The 21,442-nt window shown below is 41.6% G+C and overlaps 1 protein-coding gene across 2 annotated transcripts in view; it reads left to right on the top strand.

Moving 5' to 3' along the window:
* LOC135712171 (probable serine/threonine-protein kinase kinX) overlaps nucleotides 1-20,750 on the top strand; it is a 53,764-nt gene extending 33,014 nt beyond the window's left edge. Inside the window, exons 2-5 of one of the 2 annotated variants that reach the window (XM_065235136.1) lie at nucleotides 17,391-17,542; nucleotides 17,601-17,965; nucleotides 18,116-20,118; nucleotides 20,185-20,750. In XM_065235136.1, coding sequence (XP_065091208.1) covers nucleotides 17,414-17,542; nucleotides 17,601-17,965; nucleotides 18,116-20,118; nucleotides 20,185-20,468 — 2,781 coding nt within the window. In that variant the 5' untranslated portion in view covers nucleotides 17,391-17,413 and the 3' untranslated portion in view covers nucleotides 20,469-20,750. Of the gene's footprint in view, nucleotides 1-17,390; nucleotides 17,543-17,600; nucleotides 17,966-18,115 lie in introns of both variants that reach the window. The other variant, XM_065235135.1, reaches the window with a different exon arrangement.
* Nucleotides 20,751-21,442: the final 692 nt, after the last annotated feature.

Below are 21,442 nucleotides of genomic sequence, written 5' to 3' on the forward strand. Positions count from 1 at the left end.
CTTCATTTCGTTTCCTGGTTTGTGAATCTTTGGTAAACCTTTGATCCTAGGTAGAATAGGGTTTGAAATTTTCAATTGATTCGTAGTGTTGCCAATAAACGCCTTGCACTCTTTCAACGTTTTATCCACATGTTTAACCATAGATGGGAGGGGGTCAATCCTCAACTGTCTGTATGGGCCATTAGTATTTTTTTCCGTCATCCGATTGTCATAGTCCCTTTTGTCCAAAATCACTACTGCATTACCTTTGTCCGGTTTTGTATAGAATACCGGCTTTGTTTTTATTTCTTTGAGATTTTGAATCTCCTCTTTTTCGGTTTTACTAATTGAAGATCCCTTTCCGTTTTGCATTGTTTCTGAAATAATATTTCTGGCAGTCTCGTGTAATTGAATAGAAAGTGTGTGAATGATTGCAGTCTCCATGTCAACGATGGCCTCTTCTACGTCAGGTTTTGATGAGATCGCATATCCTAATCCCTTGTTGAGAAGTGTCAATTGTTCTTCTGTGAACTGCTGTGTAATATCATTACAAAGGGGAACAATTTGACAAAGGATAACATTAATATCCTGCGGAGTGTATCTTCGCCTTTGAAACTAGACGTAGCAGAAAGTTTAGATGGATTCAATCCCATTCGGCGCCGCCGGGATTTTCTGAGCATCCTTCAGAAGGGAAGTAAAGCTTTTGTTCCCCGGTCCATGAGTTCATGGGTCGATATGTAGGGTCCAGGTATGAGAGCTATCTCTCTGGCGTCTGTAATATTGGTTCTCAGTGCGGAAAACAAACAGGCTTACTTCCACTCACTTTGCTATAAAAAAGGTTTTTCGAAATTATGGAATGATTAGATGCTATAATGATATTTTGTACTTGTCAGATGCAAGAAGAGGAAGGAAAGTATGTATTTGACACATAAAACCTGCCAATTTTGCTTTCACTGCGTTAAAATCAGCGAATTTATGACTCGTGAGCGTTCACTCACAGTGAGCGCTCACGAATCATAAAATCGCTGATTGTGACGCACTGAAAGCAATAATGACAGGTTTTAAGTATCAAACATATAGTTTACAACCTGTTCTTGTGACTTGCAAGTACTTATTATCATTTCATAATTCCGAAAAACAATTTTTTATATAAAACAGCAAAAAAGGTTATCTTCCATTTAATTCCACTTAATTAATTTTGGTATTCATGACAGATACGTATTTCGACTACAATGTGCAGTCTTCATCAGTGTCATTCCCACTAAAGAACTTATCAAAATCTAACCCCCTTAAGTACTCATCCCCTAGGTAAAAAAAAGTCAAGATCATAGGTATAAAAATGAAACTACAATGTGTTGAATCGGAACCTACCTAACTAATAAAAACCAAAGATTTAAGTAAGCTAAAGGAGAAAAATCTATACAACTCTCTAATAAGGAAAATCCCCAAAGGCTTGGTAGCCATCATAATGAAGTAATGAAATTGGGTTGTTAGCGGAATGCTAAATAAAACAGCAAAAAAGGTTATCTTCCATTTAATTCCACTTAATTCATTTTGGTATCCATGGTATTTTTTATAGCAAGTGAGTGGAAGCCACCCTGAAAACAAATAATAAAAAAAAAAAACGATTTCCGGCCTGTAGATGTCACCCCGAATATTGATGGGTATTTCTCACTTTTTATTCAATCGGAAGCCACCATTTTGGATTTCAAAATGGCGTCGGCCATCGATTTCCAACCTCTAGACGTCATAACGGTTCCAAAAAGACCCATATTGATGGGTCGGCTCAGTATTTCCCATTTTTTTTCTGAAGTCGGAAGCTGCCATCTTGAAATTCTAAATGGCGTCGGATATCGATTTTCACCCTCTAAACTTCATCCCCATTAAAGAAAATCTTTAAATTGATGGGTACCCTGATTACAAAAATACCTATATTGTCAGTATTTCCCACTTACTGAAATCGGAGACTGCCATCTTGAATTTCAAAATAGCGTCAATAATAGATTTCAGACCTCAAGACGTCACCCCGATTCCAAAAATACCCATATTGGTGGGTAAATAAACCACCCGACAATGTTATACTTGACAGCCACGTGCACAGATCTATGTGCATGCGCCTCAATGAACCGAGTGAACAATCAACAGAATTCCGAAAAACTGCGCAAATTTGGATCAAACAGCTTTGCATCAATGCGAGAGTAAGTTCATTTGATAATGAAAGACAAAATGAACTCGAGGCGAGTAAAAACAAACAACATGAAAACTTATCGAAAGTGGTTCTGTTCATGATGTTGAAAGGGATCTGCTCGACAAGTTAGAATGGCTTTCATTTGAAAGTGATGATTGACAGCTTCATCGTTGCTTGACTATTTTCGATTATAGGATGCTGCACGCTGGCGTCACGAATGAACGCGATGAACCCGCATTCATCAGTTTGACATTCAGTGGTGGTTTGTTTACCTTTGCTAGTTAGTCGATTCAAGTGGATTTGAGGTTTTAAATAAAAATAATTAAAAGATATGGTTTCCGACTATGTTCGTTTGAAAAATATTCCTCTCCAAAAACTCTAAAAACACATTTTTTTTTCTAAGTCCATGTAAACAAACTACTGCCAGATGTAAAAAAAGTGTGGTTAACCCGACGGTGCAGCTATCTATAAGTGACTTTGATGGGCCCTGAACAGAAGTACCGTTTTCATCCTACAATGTTTCGAAAAATCTCAAAGACGCCATTTGAACATTTTACAAGATCTTTACCCATAACAAACAAGTACGCAAAGTTTCATACAAATTGAAGAAGGTTGAGGTTTTCAGATGCGTCATTTGGCGTGGAACTGCTTATTCCATATATTTTCCTTGACACACTGGGCCAGAAATGCAATCTAGAGGAGCAAAATTAATAACTCCGAAACAAAGCATTTTCGCGACTTTGTGTCTTCGGTAAAGTTTCTCATCGTAATAAGGACAATCTATTGACATTAAAAAAATAGTTCAAAACTCTTCCGCAAAGATAGCACCACAATCTAACTTCTTTCTCTGACGTTTTGGAGACTTGATGTCTTGGGCAAAGTTGTTTACCTTGACAAAATAAATAACTCTTTTCAAGACGTAAAATTTTCACAGCCTACTGGTTCCGAGTTATATGGAGTTAAAGAAAAAAATTTCGAAAATATGGTTTTTTCTTTCTGTTTCGGTTTTCTTGCTGACAACCATATAATCTTATATTTTTCTCTTATGCAAACGTATTAAATAAATAACTTTTATTAAGAAACATACTGGTTTAAGCTTCAAATTTTACGTCGTTGGTCCCCGGTTCATGAGTTGATGGGTCGACAGGTGTGGAAGCTGCCTCCCAGGCGTCAGTATTGGTGCTCAGCACGGAAAACAAGATCGACGGAAAACAAACCAAAGGAAAAAAAAAGAGTTTGCATTTAAAATCAGCTGACACTCTTTGTATACACTAGAAAGAATTCACATATGATTTTCGTTGAATCTTGTGAATAAGTAAGTCAATGTAACGTATTATTACGAATCAGACTGAACTGAATTGAGTAATTTATAAATTCCTGGTGTGTTTAAGTGATTTGAATTGCAAATTCGGTTTTATTTGTTGATGAAGAGCTCGAATTATTGAAAATTAAATGAAAATGGCAATTTTGAAACAGTTTGTATTCAAAAAGTAGCAAATTGGAGCAAACTTGTGGTTCGGATTTTGAAAGATAGTAATGAGCGCCCTATCAACAGCTGCGACGACGTGCGATGACATTGGTTGTTTTTATATGTGAAAGATATGAAAAATTCCTGTTTATTACATGTGGCTACAGACTACATTGCTATTGGATCTTTTATATCTACAATTTTAAAAGGTTAATTCATAAGCTTGAAAATAGTATAACAACATTATACAAACACAAGTTGTTATTGTTAAATAAAACCATTTTTTTCGAAGGACTTCCAAATTGAACTTCTGAAATAGTCAACTTCAAAGACCCTTTGCTATATGAAAAAAAAAAAATTAAGAAAATTTAGTCATTCCATCATGGAAATATAGCTTATCAACTATTGAAACACAATCAAAGCTTATCAAAATACGCTGTTAAATAAACGCTGTTAATATTTTGGCTTTATTGGGTGCATGGGACCTTCTTATGTGCGACGTCACTAAAAAGTAAAATTTATTATTTGTTCTGGCCTTATTGGTTTGCTTAGAAATCAACCACATTCTTTTTACTGATTCAAAGAACTCATGTATGAATGAACCAGACTGGTCAACTCACTAAATTAGCTGCTGAGGACTTTTAAGCTGCGCTTCATCAATACCTTTTCACACACACAAAAAAAAACCCTCACCTTCCATTAGAAGTGCCATTATCGGCTATTTACACAATAAATACCGACAGCAAACAAAAAATGGGAAATGCACACAATGCCGCGCAACACACGTGTTATGTTCCCTGAAAACGTGAGCAAATAGAAACATAAATATCAGACATAACACTGAACAGAAAAAAGGGTAATAGAAAGAAGCAAAATCGAACAACAACAAAAAATCGTACCGTATCTTTAGCTTGCTTACAACCGCTAATACTAGGTGCTAACACACGCAGTTGGTTCAGGAACAGAGGGGGAAACGACGAAAACAAATGCCAACCATGGAGCAGCTCCAACATAATGTGCCCCGGAGGTTTTCCTTTCCGATTTATGTTTCCTCACTGCCACTTTTCTCAGTGCGAAGGTAGTTAGTTAATGGTTGGTGTGTGGCGCTCCTCTTTGCTTACTCTACACCAGCTACGGTTAAGGGTTCGGTCAGATGCCGCGGTTAGTTTCTCAGATTTGGTAATGTTGTCATTTTTTTCCCATCTCTCTTTGCATTTCTGCCGCTCGTTTGTTGGGTTGTGATTTTGAGTGCACTGTGAAAAGTTATTGTCATTTCTGGCTCTTTCAGACAGGTGTATTTCCTGAAATTTCTATCTGTGCACCTGATGACTTTTACCGGAGGTCAATGCTGTAACCGGCAGCCAGTAGACCCTCGCTGAGATTCGGATTGGTACGTAAGACTTTTGGAAGGACCGCCCGTGGGTTTTTATAAAACATCGTAATAGCATCGACAACGACAACGGCGGTATCTGCTTTTTTTTTATTAAAAATATACTTTAGTTAGTTCCTTCCTACTACTTTGAGGCTTGAACCGCGAAATATCAAACGATGAAAGAGCACCACCTAAGGCATTCAAAAAGAAAAGAAAAATAAGTTAATAACTGGCAATGGGCAGCGGGTGTGCTACCGGTAGTAAAATCTGCGTTCGAAACAAGCGGTACAATTGTAATTCAATAAAATATCATATTTATACGTCTTGGCAAATAGAAAGTGTTGGCACCAGGCGGCGACCGCGGTTTTATTGCGGTGTTAATAAAGTCAAAGGTTTATAAAAAAAAGCTGGGCTTGGGGTGGCAAATCAACCTGGCTTAATATCTACTTTGTTCGCCAAAAGAGCATCACCGAAGGTGCAACACTAATGAAAGGTTTTCCGAAACACCAGGTTTGTGGTTTACGGTTCGTTGAAGTCTCTCTCTCCCTAATATAAGGTGAGGTGATGCGGTTTGGTGTTTGGGTGGCACTATGCACGCGGATGCGGGAAAGTATTGATCACTGATCGTGCATGGGGTCCCCACTAACGAAGTGGGACTGGCTGCGGAGTGCGACCTATTATAAATGATCCGCCGGTTGAGACTATCCGATCCATAATTGGTGGTTTGAACGTCTAATAGCCTTCAAGGGTTTCGGTTTGGAAATCACGAAGTGATTCCATGTTTGATATGTTGATTGGTGGGTGGAATTAGGGGGTTATTGAATTTAATAGCTTCAGTGGAATAAAGTGCATGAAAGTGATGCTGGAATCCGGTAGGGGAGGTGTTTTATTGTGGAAGTTTGTTTATAGGACGATACCAATTTGGGGGAGAGTGTCACAGAACGCACCGTTTAAGCAAAATAAAATTTTGAAGGCTGACTAAAAGTAAATTGGTAGGGGAGAATGGTATACAACGCACCCCCTGGGCAGAACGCACCAACTGACTTTCATTTGTGTTTTTCATGGCTTTTACGTAACTTTTTTGTTGTCTTATCAAGCAGCACTTCTAGCATAGCATCTGAACTCAAAATCCTGCATGATAAATCCTTGAATTGGATTAAAAATTCCAAGAAAAACTCAAAATAAAATGAAAAAGTGCGTCTTACCCCGGGGGTGCGTTATGTACTGTCCTCCCCTACGTCCCTCCCTCGTCGACTGCTCAAAACCTACAAGGAAACCCTGTGTGTGGAAAGAAATCAGCGGACCTACGAAAAAACTGGAACCAGGGATCGTCAGTTGCGCAGCAAGGTGTTGAGGTGCGTTAAAGCCAACCCCGGTCTTTCGAACCGAGATGCGGCCAGAAGGTAGAACGCCAACTTTCAAACGGTGCGGAACATCTTTGCCAAGGAATGAAATTCCAGAGTTATAGCCGAGAGGGATCTAGGAACTTCAGAGCAAAATCAGAAAAGGCGTTTGTTCACAATGACAAAATAAGCGTTTTGGTCAAGTTTGGCTCAAATTGGTGACATCGACCAATTTTTTTTTAAATTCTGTACCCATTTGAGCTGGAGAGACCCAGTGTTTAATCACGTGAAGGTTTACTTACCACACCGAATGGTTTGGATGGTACGCCGTTGCCCTGCTGGGACTTCTGTAGCGAGTGCCTTTTTTCTTGATTCTATCAAAAAACTGTTCAAGACGCTAAGACAGTTACTCTACTAAATTAAGAGACTGTTACAATAGCGTGGTTCAGATTTTGATAGAAAGGAAAGAAGTGCCTTAAGCATCCGGTGTTTGGCCTTTGATTGTAGACAGAGGACTGAACTTCTCACTAAATTAGAGAGTCTGGTCTTATCAGTAATCTTAGTTTAAAACCTGATGAAGGTACTGGCTGGAAGGAATTCGGATCTTAACAGATTGACAGACGTTTTAAGACTAACGAAAACATTCGATTTATTAAGTACAAAATTTGCCTTATATAGCGGTTTGAGCCTAGAAAGATTTGTCTCCTGCTAAGGTCTTCCTAACGTAATGTTGATTAGAACGAAAGAGACAGAAAATATTCCTAATCTAAACTTATCCATCGTTCTCCTTCAAGATCATGTGAGGCATTTCGGGACCAACGTAATCCGTCCAGAATAATCTCATATATATGCATACGTCTAGGATGCACTTGACTCCTACGCAGCGCTTATACCTAAGCTAAACTGGTGCAAGCGTATAGTTTCCCTATGCTGAATTTTATTGCTTTGTTTTATGCTGCGTGCACCCGTTGGGTAAATCCTATGGTGCAAACGAGAGCGTACCGCTTATGCGTTCTCTTATTACATAGCATTGACTTGGAACTTTTTGTTATTTTCGATACTCTCGTATTCATTGAACCTGGCTAAGCAGAAGGATGATAAACAGAACAGCTGTTTATATTTGACTTTGAACTTTTACTTCTTTGCATCGTCTTGGGTGATTCGAGAACGTTCTTCAATTATTGCTAATTTATCGCATTCACAACACCCAGATTCATTCTTTTTTGAGTTATTTGATCGTTTCATGGGGCACAGCTGATAATTGGAAAAGGAAAAAAAAAACTCCAAACTTTGCAAAACGGATGCCTCCAAAAAAAATTATAAATTATCATTCTTATGCCCATCAGTTCAATTATATATAAACAGATTGATTGATTGATTTCTTTATTATAGATACTTTCAGCAAATATTATTAATTTACAATGTGGTTCACTCTTCTATTATCCCCAAGACACGATTTTTCCCGACATTAGCGGCTCTAGTAACGCGAAAGGTGACTAGTACACTGTAAATTGAACGTAACAAGGCTATAGTCAAATAGTCAAAATTAAGTTTATATCTCAAGCGCCGCCGGGATTTTCTGAGGTACAAAATCTCTGATCACGAAGGGTGGGTGTGGAAGCTGCTTCTCGGGCGTCGGTAGCATTGGTATTCAGTACGGAAAACAAATCAAGAAAAAAAAGTTTATTTCAACTAGGTAGGGGAGGATGGTATACAACGCACCCCCTGGGCAGAACACACCAGCTGACTTTCATTTGTGTTTTTCATGGATTTTACGTAGCTTTTTTGTTGTCTTATCAAGTAGCACTTCTAGCAGAGCATCTGAACTCAAAATCTTGCATGATAAATCCTTGAACTGTATTCAAAATTCCAAGAAAAACTCAAAATAAAATGAAAAAGTGCGTCTTACCCCGGGGGTGCGTTATGTACTGTTCTCCCCTACTATGTGGGAAGCCAAAAGTAAGTAAAGTCCCATGTACTCAATTAATCATGTTTTGTTGTTTTTGACATCATCCAGATCCAGAGGGCCAGTCACTTTGGAATATATGGTAATGGTAGGAAACCATTTGGAAATGCATGAACATTTTCAGTTTTTATTCGTGATCGTCTTTATGAGCAGTTTGGCAGTTGTCACAAATGACATCAAGATGCCTAGCCGGAGTCAATTTTGATCTGAATAGTTTTCAATCCGACAAGTAGGCTTACTCAGATTGGGCTTTTTCGCTTTTCGCGCTGCCGTTCCGCTTCCGCTGTAATTGCGTAATAAATAATAAAGCGGAATGAAACGATGCAAAATGGAAAGCAGAATCAAAACAAAACCGCGATTAAATAAGGCCACCAGAAACTCAAATTTCTAATGGTCATAGGGTTACAAGAAGTTCAAAATAAAAATAAACCCCGTTAATATGCACCAAGTGTCATTCAGATTAGCGGGGGTCCACAGTATTGTAGGATATTTGGACAACGCAATTTGCTCTATCAGATGATATAGTTAGTTTGAGTGGGCATGTTGCAATTCGGGAACAACCGACGTTTAAATGCATTGCATACATTTTACATGCATGGAGAACGAGGTACTCAACACACTAACTTGAAAGTAACCATTTATATGTAAAAAAAGGTCAATTTGAAGAAAAGTGACTAAACTAGTATTAGTACTTTGACTATATGTTTTTAGTATTACTTCTACAATTGCTTCACAAGGGGTGGTCACTCTACACACTTGTTTTGCGCCAACTTTTTTCTCAGTGTAACTCAGTGTGCCGCAGCTGTACCGGCAGTGCCAAGAAGTCTTTGAACTGACTTTTGATTGCTTGTGAATAATGCCTTGTTTGGCAACCCGGTATTTTAACAGCTCTTGTTTTTGTTTTGTTTTTCAATGTTTTCAAAAACGAAACGGACTCCAGTTGGGACTACACACTGGATGCATCCGTCTCCAAGGATGCCTGCAACGAACGAGCTCCGTTGCTACACGATCCTTCCATCTTCGGCGGAAGGCCGACCCCGCACAACGAACGTCAATCATTAGTCAACCAAGTCTTCTGGGAGCCGGCGGAGGAAACGGATTTCTAGAAACCAACACCGGCCGGAAAACACGTCGGACTGATAAAGGACGCACCACTGACCCGAAACGGACGAGCCAATTTTCCAAGCAGAACTACTTGTCAGAGTCCACCAACCCGTACACCCTGTTGGCTAATTCGATCAGCTTCAAGGTCTACAGCGCCTCCAAAACAATCGCTTCCCAGGCCAGCAAAAATCGCATTCTCCACTTCTTCAATAACCCACCCGTATGCCGTCCGAGGACCTGCTGCTGACTGCATTCACCACCAAGGGCTGCCACCCGTCGCAAGTGCGAATGTTCCCGCTGAAATCGGGAAGTTCATCCTCCGGGGTCGAGTTCCCGAGCGTAGCCCTGGCGGTGAACGTCATCATGAAGTGCAACCACAGCGCGATGATCACAAATGCACAAAACTCCCGTTCATTATGAAGCTGTGCTTCTCCTCCTCCAAGAAGATGAACGGTGCGTGGAGCAACGAGAACACCGAAAACACGTTAGCTTTGAAAGAGCGGAAGCTTATTTTCTGAGAAAAGAAAGGATTTTCCTTTTTCTGGGTAGTTAATGTTATGATTCGTAATTATAATTTCTTATTGTGTTAGTTGGAAGTGCAAAAAGGAACGAGAGTAAAAATTTGTTGAACTATTTGAGATTTTGTCAAGACGGTCCTCCAACATTATATGTTGGACGACGGAATAGTTGATGTAGCAGCCACCGCCATGGATGTATTCGAGCAGTTCGAATGGTCGGATGGTATAGATTTTGTTTGGTTGTTTACTTTCCGATTAAAACTCAAGCACCACTTGTCGTGACCGGCCCAAGATTTCCAGCGTCGACCACGGCTACACAAATTAGCGATGCAGCTCCCACGGCTGCGGCTGATTCCACTGCTGCTGCTGCTTAAGTTGCTGCTGCTGCTGTTCCTTCTGCTGGTCCGTCTCCTCTAAAATTCGTCAAAAAAGACGGACCAGCAGCAGCATTGGAAGCAGCCGCAGCCGTGGGAGCTGCATCGCTAGTTCACCCATGGCCGGAAACCTCGGTTAGGTCAAGATACCGCTGTCAGCTGTTCTTGGTATGAGAGGAAATGTGGATGCGACTGCCGTCACGGGTGTAACGATTTTGAGAATCCATGGCGAGACTTGGTGGAGATTCACGGTTGTTTTGAAAATAATTTGACTAGGAGTGGCAACGTCAATAACAAATTTTGACACATGCACACTGCGCAGGCGCAGAAAAAGTTTAGTGTTGCCAGTAACTTTGAAGATCATAATAAATTGTAAACATGGGTGTCAAACAACGTCAATGACTGCACCCCGATGTGCCCCAGTTTGATTTTGGCACACTGTGTAGAGTGACCAACCCCTTGACGTGAAGTCAACGATTTACATAGTTTAAGATGCTAATTTCAAATAGCAGACTGTAGTGGTAATTTTTATACGATAGATGGAGTAGATGAAAGTATAGAGTTGATAGTTCCGTTAGAGTATGGCAGTGTGAAGATTGCATATAGATATTAGAATAGCGAGCTAGGACAACTTTTAAGGAAGGTACAAATCGGTTTTTTTCATCTCTCTTTACCAAACTCTCCCTTTGAAGAGGGATGGTGAGGGGTGTCCCCCCTCTTCTTGTTCCTGTTGGGTCGCTTTCTATAACCATTTTCACTGGGTCGTCGTGCGGCATTCTTACGACGTGCCCAGCCCACCGTAGTTGCCCAATTTTTGCAATGTGGACGATGGATGGTTCTCCCAGCAGCTGGTGCAATTCGTTGTTCACTCCACCGTAGATGGTACGCAACACCTTCCGTTCGAAAACACCAAGGGCGCGTTAGTCCTCCACGAGCATAGTCCAGGTCTTGTGGCCGCGAAGGACCACCGGTCTAAACAGCGTCTTGTAGACAGTCAACTTCGTGCGGCGGCGAATTTTATTCGACCGGAGCGTCCTCCGGAGTCCAAAGTAGGCACGATTCCCTGTCATAATGCGTCTTTGAATTTCTCAGCTGGTATCATTTTCGGCGGTCACCAGTGAGCCCAAATACACGAACTCATCGATCACCTCGATTTCGTCACCGTCAATCTGAACTTGGGGTGGGAGGCTAACATTGTCTTCCCTAGAACCTCTTCCTTTCATGTATTTTGTCTTTGATGCGTTGATGGCAAGTCCAATCCGTCTAGCTTCAGCCTTCAGTCTGATGTACGTTTCCGCCATCATCTCAAAGTTCCTTGCCATTATGGCAATGTCATCGGCGAAGCCAAGGAGCTGGATGGACTTCCTGAATATCGTGCCACTCGTGTCTATCCCAGCTCTTCTGATCACACTTTCTAACGCGATGTTGAACAGCAGACACGAAAGTCCATCATCCTGCCGTAACCCCCTTCGAGATTCAAAGGGACTCGAGAGTGTCCCCGATACTCGAACAAAGCACATCACTCGATCCATGGTCGCCTTGACTAATCGCGTCAGTTTATCCGGAAGTCCGTACTCGTGCATAATCTGCCATAGCTGATCTCGATCGATTGTTTCGTAAGCGGATTTGAAATCGATGAACAAATGATGTGTGGGCACGTTGTATTCGCGGCATTTCTACAGAACCTGCCGAATCACGAAAATTTGGTCCGTGGTAGCGCGGACACCCATGAATCCCGCCTGGTATTGCCCCACAAACTCTCTTGCATATGGTGACAGACGGCGGCATAGAATTTGGGAGAGTATCTTGTAGGCGGCGCTCAGCAGTGTGATCGCGCGGTAGTTGCAGCAATCCAACTTGTCGCCCTTTTTGTAGATTGGGCATACGACACCTTCCATCCACTCCTCCGGTAATATCTCCTCCTCCCAAATCGTGGCAATTACCCAGTGCAGCGCTCTAGCCAGTGCTTCACCACCGTATTTTAATAGCTCACTTGGTAGTTGATCTACACCAGTTGCATTGTTGTTCTTCAGACGACTGATCTCCTTCTCAACTTCTTGAAGATCAGAGGCCGGTAGCCTGTCGTCTTCTGCGCGTGCTCCAAGGTCTGTTGCCGAGCCACCTTCGTTTTCTGCTGCTTCACTGTTGAGGTGCTCGTCATAGTACTGCTTAAACCTCTCAATCACCTCACACTCGTTCGTGAGAAGGTTACCGTCCAAGTCCTTGCACATATCGGCTTGCGGCACGTAGCCTTTGCGCGAACTATTTAGTGGAAACTAACGATTTTCAATTGATTCACTACTTGAATAGCCTAATGGTCCCAAGCAAATCGATTAACTTACCCTATTCTAGTCGAAATTCTAGTACTACACTATGTTTGTTTTGATTCTTTATGGAAGTTTGTCAGCTAAAATGAGAAGTTCGTGGATTTTCCTATGTTTCGAGGGGTGCATCGATTAGCTTGGGACCGAAGATAGTACCAGAACTGAGCCAAAAACTTGAGCACATTTTTTCGGGACCTTCTGGTCTTAGAGTTACCTCTATGGTACTATCCTTTCACTTCACCGAAAAATCCCATAAGAAACTGTCAATCATTTCTAGAAGAGACCATTTTTCGACGGTGCCGTCAACGCCAATAATGGAGCACGAACGAAGGCGATGAAGCGCACAAAAATGACAGTATCAAAGGCAGCGCAGGTTGCTATGATTTTCATCCAAAAATAAGTTAAAATTTCACAATGGTGAAAACATGACCTTCAACTTAAAATCGAATTCATTTTTGTGTTTTTGTGTTTGAGCTTTTTCAAACTCTAGTGTTTTTGAGTGTTTTTTCTTACCGTGTTTGTTTCTTTCTTCGGAGATGAACTAGCCATAGGCTAAAAACCTCCTTAGTAAAAAACTAAAAAAAAAACCGTGTTTGTTAATCTATTACCCAAAATTGGGTTAACGATTATTAGCGTGTTGAAAGTTTTCCTCCTGTCAGTTGCCAATGTGGTATGTAAAGAGGGATGGCAGATATAATCTGCCTTTATTTTTTATTACCTCTAAGCTTATTCAAACTACCGCAGATATCACGTTATTTAGGCACTTTAGATATCATATTATATTACGTTATTACGTTATTAATATCAACTATAGTCTGAACGTAGTACAATGCCATGACGTCAGGGTAGGCGTGTAAAATGCATGAGAAAGCTATTACTGTTTGCCACACCTTTTATTTGATTAAACGTATGAATTGATTACACGCTTAAATAATAAGGCCACGAATGTTTTAGTCACCTTTCTCACTGGGAGAGGGTATTACTTATGCGTCTTTTCACTAATATATGGGAATTCTGGAAATGAACCATATTGTTAATTAATAATATTTGCTTACAGCATATATAAACAGATTTAAAGCAAGAATCACGTCAACGTATTCCTATTCATTCCCTAATTGACCTTGATTTGGACACGGCCGGTGGTGTTTTTTTTTCCTTGGTTTGTTTTCCGTCGATCTTGTTTTCCGTGCTGATCACCAATGCTACCGACACCATGGAGAAAGCTCCCATACCTGGACCCTACCTATCGACCCATTAACTCATGAACCGGGGACCAACGACTTTACTTCCTTTCCGAAGGAAAGCGTGATCAGAGATGTTATGCCTCAGAACATCCCGGCGACGCCGACTGGGATTGAAACCAGGCCTGCTGGGGTGAGAGCTAATCACGCTTACCACCACACCACCGGCGCCGCAGAGGTGGTGTTATTGTCTATCGTAAAGAATGAGGTCACCAGTGTTACACATTGCAGATGCATTTGTTGCTTCTCTGTGTAATACAGATGATTAGGTAATAACTGAGTAGCAACCCCGAGCGGTTCATCATTCTCATGCTAAATTACGTCTGTACAATCTGAAGTGAATCAGTACTTTCTGATGCTTTTCTGCAGTAATTCAGTACTTTTCAAACTGATTCCGGGATTTTCTTAAGTATTTCAGTACTTTCAGAAGAGATTTCGAATTTTGTGGAATTGTGCTCCCCAAAGTGATTTCAATTCTTCTGAAGTGATTAAATATTTTATTATGGAATTTTAAACTTTTCAGAAGTGATTCTGTTATTACAAAGTGATTCAGTTCTTGAGGAACTGATTGCAAACTTAAGAGAATTAATACAGTACTTTTCGAAGTTTTGTGAAGCGATTCAGACCTTTCCGAAATTATTCAGTTCTTACGGAAGCGAATACAAACTTTCTGGAACGATTCAGTGTTTTCCAAAGAAATTCAGAAATTTCCTTAAGTCATTTAATACTATGCGAAGAATTTTTGAGCTTTTCTAAAGTGATTCAGTACTTTCGAAGTGATTTTAAACTTTTAACAAGTGATTCAGTTCATTCCGAAGTGATTCAGTACTTTCGTAAGTGATTACAAATTATCTGGCATGATTCAGAACTTTTCAGGGTGATTCCAAACATTCCTGAGTAATTCCGATTTTTTCTGAAGTGATTCAGTACTCTCTGAAATTATTCAGTACTTTTCGAAGTGATTATGAACTTTCTGAAGCGATTCAGTACTTCCGAAGTGATTCAGTGCATTCCTATTTTCGAAGTGATTTCGTTCTTGCAGAAATGATTGCAAACTTTCTGGGATGATTCAGTACTTTCCAATGGGAATCCGAAATTATCTTAAGTGATTTAATATTATCCGTAGAGATTCCGAGCTTTTCTGAAGTAATTCAGTACTTTCTGAAGTGGTTTCGCATGGTCGACGCGTTGGGAAAATTAAATCGTAGTCGTTAGAGTGAAAGTAAGACTGAACATGAGCATGAGCATGATTGACCGCCCACGGTTGCTACTCTGTTATTGCCAGACCAGCTGTAATTACACAGAGAACCAATAGACGATGCTTGGGACTAGCAATCAACCTCAATGTGTAAAAACTGGTGATCTCGAATTAGGCAATACCAGCGCCAGCCGCGCCTGAACGCAGGTCAAGAAAGAAATGGGTAGGAATGTGTTGACGTGACACTCGCTTTGATGGAAGCCGAGGAGTCCTCTGCACTTCCACGAGGAATCACAGGGATGTTGGGTAAGAGGGTTGGGTTTGCAGCAGAGTTCGTTTTGGTAAACGATAAGCTGAATTGATGTCCTAACGATCGTATAACGCGAAGGAGCTTGGGATGAACCCACGGTCTTCTGCTCAGTAAGCAAAAACGTTTGCCACTAGGCAGACGAGCTTCTTTTTAATCATTGACGAATCTTGAATGTGGATGGGCTTGAGATGTTCTGCTTAGTAAGCAAAAACGGTTGCTCTAAGGCCACCGAGCCTCTCATATCACATTATAGCGTTACTCAAGTTTTTATAACTATTCAAACCCGGCACCGACGACAATGAAAAGTTTTACAAAATACACGATAAACAAGCGATCTCACCATGCATTTTTAATATGAAAGGATCTGGGACTGCATTTTTCTCCTCAGTAAGCAAGCCACTGCAACCGACGATCTTTGAAATCCTAAAACTAAAAGCTACGAAAGAGTACTTAGGCCTTCATTAAGATCCACTTTCACGCGACGTTCAATGTTTCGATTTTCTCTTTACGCATGGTTCAGACAATCACAACAAGCTATGACCGACGTGACGTTTGTTTAAGACCTGGTTAAACAAGCTATTCCAATGAAATTACGTTCTCGAATTTCACTTGGAATTTAACGAACAACAGAAATACGCGATAATTCATATTTTCAGCGGTTGCATTTTAACCTCCTGCTATTACACTATTTATATACTGTTCGAATATAGGATCACATCTTATTTTTAATATATTTACCAGTCAAATTCCTTTTTGACGTAATCACCTTTCGATCAAAATATTTTTCGAAGCTACTTAAGTCACCCTATTTCTATGGATATGCCGTTTGTCTTAAGTTACAGCGCAGAGAAACCCGTAAAAAGAGCACGTTCGTCGTTACACTTTCTCATTATTAAAGTGAATAAATCGAACTGTTTGTTGCTAAGATGATTTCGGTTGTCCTAAAATGATGAATGGGCTGCACGTAAGGAGACGTGATTGATAATTCTCCCGAATATCCTGGTAAATACACTCTGACTTAAGTATCCAGAGTGAAAGTAAGACTGAGAAAGCCGTTAAACCAAGCGAAAAACCATAAACTGTTGATACTATACCGTCACTGTGATTGCAATTTAATTACTTCTAATCGGCCATTGCAAGTCTTTAATCGCTTCCTGTCACTTACATGCAAATTAAAATGCTTTAAAAGAGACTTTCTTAAAAATGTTTCTTAAGTAATAGACACACATAACAAATTCCACCTTCATCAAAAACAAAGCAAAATCATGCCAATCACTATAAACACCACATTTTCATCGAGCACGGGATGTCTCTGACCATTGTGCGCCATTAGCGTTGCACAACCACCTTGAACAATAACCAAATTTTCTCAGCTCATTATACGGCGTACCCAAATTGCACCCTCTTCGTTGTCACATTTCACGCTTCACCCTTTAGCGGATCAGATAAAGACAAAACGCTGGGCACTGCGAGTGAATCAGGAAAATTAAGTTTTTATCTATGTAATTGGTGACAACGAGAAAGTTCGAGGTCTCCAAAAATGGGTATGCGATTTTGCTTCGTTCAATTTGTCTGGTCGAAAAACATGGGGAAATGTTCGTGCTTTACTATCAACGTGTGACCATCTGCCAGTCAGTGGCTCGGCCGTAGGTAGTTTATCTCGGAGGTGGGTGGCCGAGGGGGCTAGTTGGAAGTTAATTCACCTTCTGCTCGTTATGTACTGTATTGAATATTTTTCGGATTATGAAAACAGCGGTCAATAACCTGCAGTTGTATTGGAAACTTTTCGCACAGATATCAATTTCCGAACCGTATCCAAGTATAACGCGCTTAAAATTATCCACCTTCATCAGCTTCGACGTGGAGTAGAGGCAAACTCGTAATGATAGTTCATCTTGTTTCACGATCCACGAGATTATCGCAAAAAATTACCCTGCACAATAGCGTCCGACAAACCCGCCTTCATCAACCACAGTCTATAATCGTTCTCCTTTGATTTCCACAGATTTCTAGCCTTGATGATCCAGGATGCTGACGACGGTAGCGCTCATACTGGTCACGTCCATACTGCGGACGGCCGCCCAAAATCCCTTCCCAAATGACCCGGCAGCGAAGCCGGATCGAACGATTCTTCTGCCGACCGTTCCACCGGATGAGGTAGCTTTGGCGTGCTTTTGCAGTTCTGAAACCTAAATTGCTTTCGAAACAATTCCAGTTATTCACCGTGATAAATGCGCAGTCTCCACCACCTACGATGGGACCACTCTTGATGGATGGCGTTCACTATGAACATTCGATACCGCTGGGTCCTCACAGCAACTACTACGTGTACTACTCGGACAATGTTCGGAATTCACATCAGCAGCAAAAGCAGCAGCAGCAACAACAGCAGCAACAGCAGCAGCAACAGCAGCAGCAGCAACAGCAGCAGCAGCAACAGCAGCAGCAGCAGCAGCAGCAGCAGCAGCAGCAGCAGCAGCAGCAACAGCAGCAGCAGCAGCAACAGCAGCAACAGCAACAGCAGCAACAGCAGCAGCAACAACAACAACAACATCAACTTTTTTATCAGCCTCTCGTTGGGTAACTTTATTAGAATAGTATAAGATTGAACAACGTGTAAAATGATTCTAGTTATCCATGTTCAATGTTCAATTTTCAACGGTTAACGCATTGCCTTATGGTACCTAAGCTCACGCCAATTACTAATACAGGACTTTCCCGTTTCAGCAGCTACTCCAACGAACAGTCTAGTCAGATAATGTTTAACCCCAACTCCATACCGGTGCAGCTAGTGACGCTAGTGCAACCGACGATCGAAGCCCCAGTCCAACAGGAGAATGCTACTGCTGCGCGACAACCCTCGCCGTATGTGAATATAAACGAGGAGGGCATCCACAAGCTGGTGACATCCACGCAGAACCTGGTAACGAACGAAGATGTCGTGAGTATCAACAATGCCGAGGAAGAGGAGCCACCGTCGGAGAACGTTCAAGCGGATAAGGAGGAACAGAAAGCATCGGATAGCGAACCGAGTGAGAGTTCCAAGAAGGAACATAGACTCAAGGATAATTTAGCTGTCCCGTCCTTCGACAATCCGATCATCGTGGGAGATATGCCTGAGGGAGCTCAAAGAAACCATCGGTCGGGTGGTAAATCAGATAACTTCTACAAACAGATCAATGTGGAAATTCTCGGAGAAGCCGACGATCACAACAAGGGACAGTTCTTGAAGGAGACAACCTATCGAACCAATCAGGTGACTTCAGAGCCGTGTGACGATGATGTAAAGTATGGTCCGGTTGAGATCAAGCATGAAGTCACCACGATTAGACCAATTACTATATCCACCAAGGCTCGCGGATCGACCGCAACGAGGTTGAGTACACGTTTTCGAACGACTTCAGCCAGCGTCCCTTCGTCAACTGCACGCTACACCGCCAAAGAACCAATCACTGTAACTGCAAAACCTGTTCCACAAAAGTACCTGGCCCCAATTCAGGCAGGATTACGACTCTCTAACTCTGGTAAAAACATCGATGACTGCGTTGACGAGAAAGGTTCCAAGACTATCGTCGAGGTTCAAAAGAGCGTCAACATCAAGAATCTCCTGATTGGCCCAGAGCCATCTCAACCACAACGACAGCGTGAGTTTGGTGCAAGAACCACAATAGTTCAGCAACCGATCATCATCGAGAAACCCGTTGATCGGATTGTCAAACAGAACGTCTACATCGAGAAACCAGTTGATCGCTATGTTCCACAACCAGTTTACATCGAGAAACCAGTCCCGCAACCGGTTGATCGAATTGTAGAAAAGCAAGTCCCCGTACCTTATCCAGTGGAAAAGATCGTTGAGAAACATGTTCCCACACCTGTCCACGTCCCGTACCCCGTCGAGAAACAGGTTCCAGTTCATCATTACGTCGATCGTCCCGTTCCTCATCATGTACCGTTTCCCGTTACAGTGGAAAAGATAGTCGAGAAGCCTGTTACTGTTGAAAAGGTCGTTACTAAAGAAGTCCAGGTGCCCTACCCGGTAACACAGATCGTCGAAAAATTTGTTGATCGCCCTTTCCCGGTAGAAAAGGTCGTCACCAAAGAGGTTCAGGTTCCCTATCCCGTTACCCAGATTGTTAATCGGCCTTACCCGGTTGAAGTGCAGGTAGAGAAGATCGTCGAAAAGATCGTTGATCGTCCCGTGGAAACGGTTGTCGAGAAACACGTTGAAGTTCCCGTACCCGTAACTGTCGAAAAGGTCGTTGAAAAATTCATAGATCGTCCGGTTCCCTATCCAGTTCAAGTCCCTGTTGAAGTCCAGGTCCAGGTCCCCGTTCACTACCCGGTAGAAGTCCCAGTAGGTGTCCCCATTCCGTACCCCGTCGAAAAACTCATCCCTGTTACCGTCCATGAACCCAAACCAACGCACGCCATCATCAAAACCACGCACCACGAAAAACTTTTTGACTTTCACAAATTTTTCGGTGGGAAAAAGAAACATTACACAGAACACTATATCCTAAAAGCACCGCCACTACCTAAACCTCCCGTTGTTGAAGCCCCTGGGAAGCATTACTACTTCCACAGCCAATACCCCAAGAACGATCTTCACTTTGGAGCATCGATCGCTTCACCGTCCTACGTGGACGTCGGCCAGATTAACGTCCTTCCGCATCACTTCCCCGAAAAACCCAAACATATCTACGGTGTCCCACTGACCGGAGATGTCTACAACGGTAAATCATCGTACCATTTCAACCCTTATCTGCCCTACCCGCTAATCGATCAATCGCACTTTGTAGGCAAATTTACCTACCAAGCAGCTCCGCTACCGCCACAGCATCATCACTACCACCAGCCACCGCAGCCTCAGCTTCTGCCCGGAATCTACAAGGACGACTATATTGGGCCTACGCCCCTGCTGGAGGACCACTGGGCTGTCAAGAGTGACGTCAAGTTCCGCCGGAGTCCCGCGTATGGCAAGAGCCTGCGGATCGAGTACGGGGGTTTCAAGCCACCGCTAGTGCCATCGCTGGAGATCGACGAGAATGGGATTCCGCTGAACAAGGAACATAACGCGAACTGAGATCGATTCCGGGAAGGCGAATCGTGTGCGTAGACTGAAATAGTTGATTTTTGTTTTTCGTAACTGTCTAGCCTTAGGAGTAGTTCTAGTTCTGCCGATGATGCTACTGGAGACTCTTCGGTTGTAGGATTAGGTTAGAATCAGTCGGATGGATATAAACACAAACACCCAAACGCCAACAAAGTATAGATCAAAGCTCGTTCTGTAAGGTTTAGAAGAATAGCATCGAGTAGGGATAAGTAATTTATTGTTACACTTATGCACCTAAGTGATAGGGATAAGAGGACGTTGAATGAATAAATAAATAAATAAATAAATAAATAAATAAAATGTATACTTGAAGCTGGTGCCAGTTATTTGATCCGATATCCTGAATAGTTAATAAATATGAACAGTGAGGAAAATTCAATCTCTGTTTCCATATTTTCACCGAGGGGGACGACTCTATGTACGATGCAGAAAAGATTGTGTTTTGCTGTGGCTAGCTGCACGCACGCTGAGTAGATAGAAGGAAGATTTATGTCGATTTTGAAGATTTCCTGCAAAAAGATGGAGCACGATGCAAGTAGATGCGAGAAATTAAAGATGATTTTTCGAAGATTGATTCGCTAGAGTGAGATTTTTTGAGCATCTAGAATTGAGATTTAGATGTGTCGCCCCCCTCGATTTTCACACATAGATTTTCGCAAATTAGGTTTGGTATTTTTTTATTTGTTGAAAATTTGCAGAAACTTTTCTTATGACCATAAATGCCATTTTGCATGTTCAGATCGCCATTTTAAATCGAGCCTTAATTTTGAAAAGGACGTATAGAAAAAAAGTTGAGCTTATTTTCAGAAAACTGTTACTCGAAAATGTGTGTTCAATAATTTTTGTACTTTGGGTAGAGAACATCGCTTTTGATTGAATTTAAAATATAAACTTAAAAATCGTTTTTCCCAAAAACATTTTTTTTAATAAAGGGAGAGAGAAGG

This window comes from Ochlerotatus camptorhynchus, unplaced genomic scaffold (assembly GCF_037179485.1).
Source record: "Ochlerotatus camptorhynchus isolate MF236.1 unplaced genomic scaffold, CSIRO-AGI_Acam_v1.1 ptg000461l, whole genome shotgun sequence".
Lineage (NCBI taxonomy): Eukaryota > Metazoa > Arthropoda > Insecta > Diptera > Culicidae > Ochlerotatus > Ochlerotatus camptorhynchus.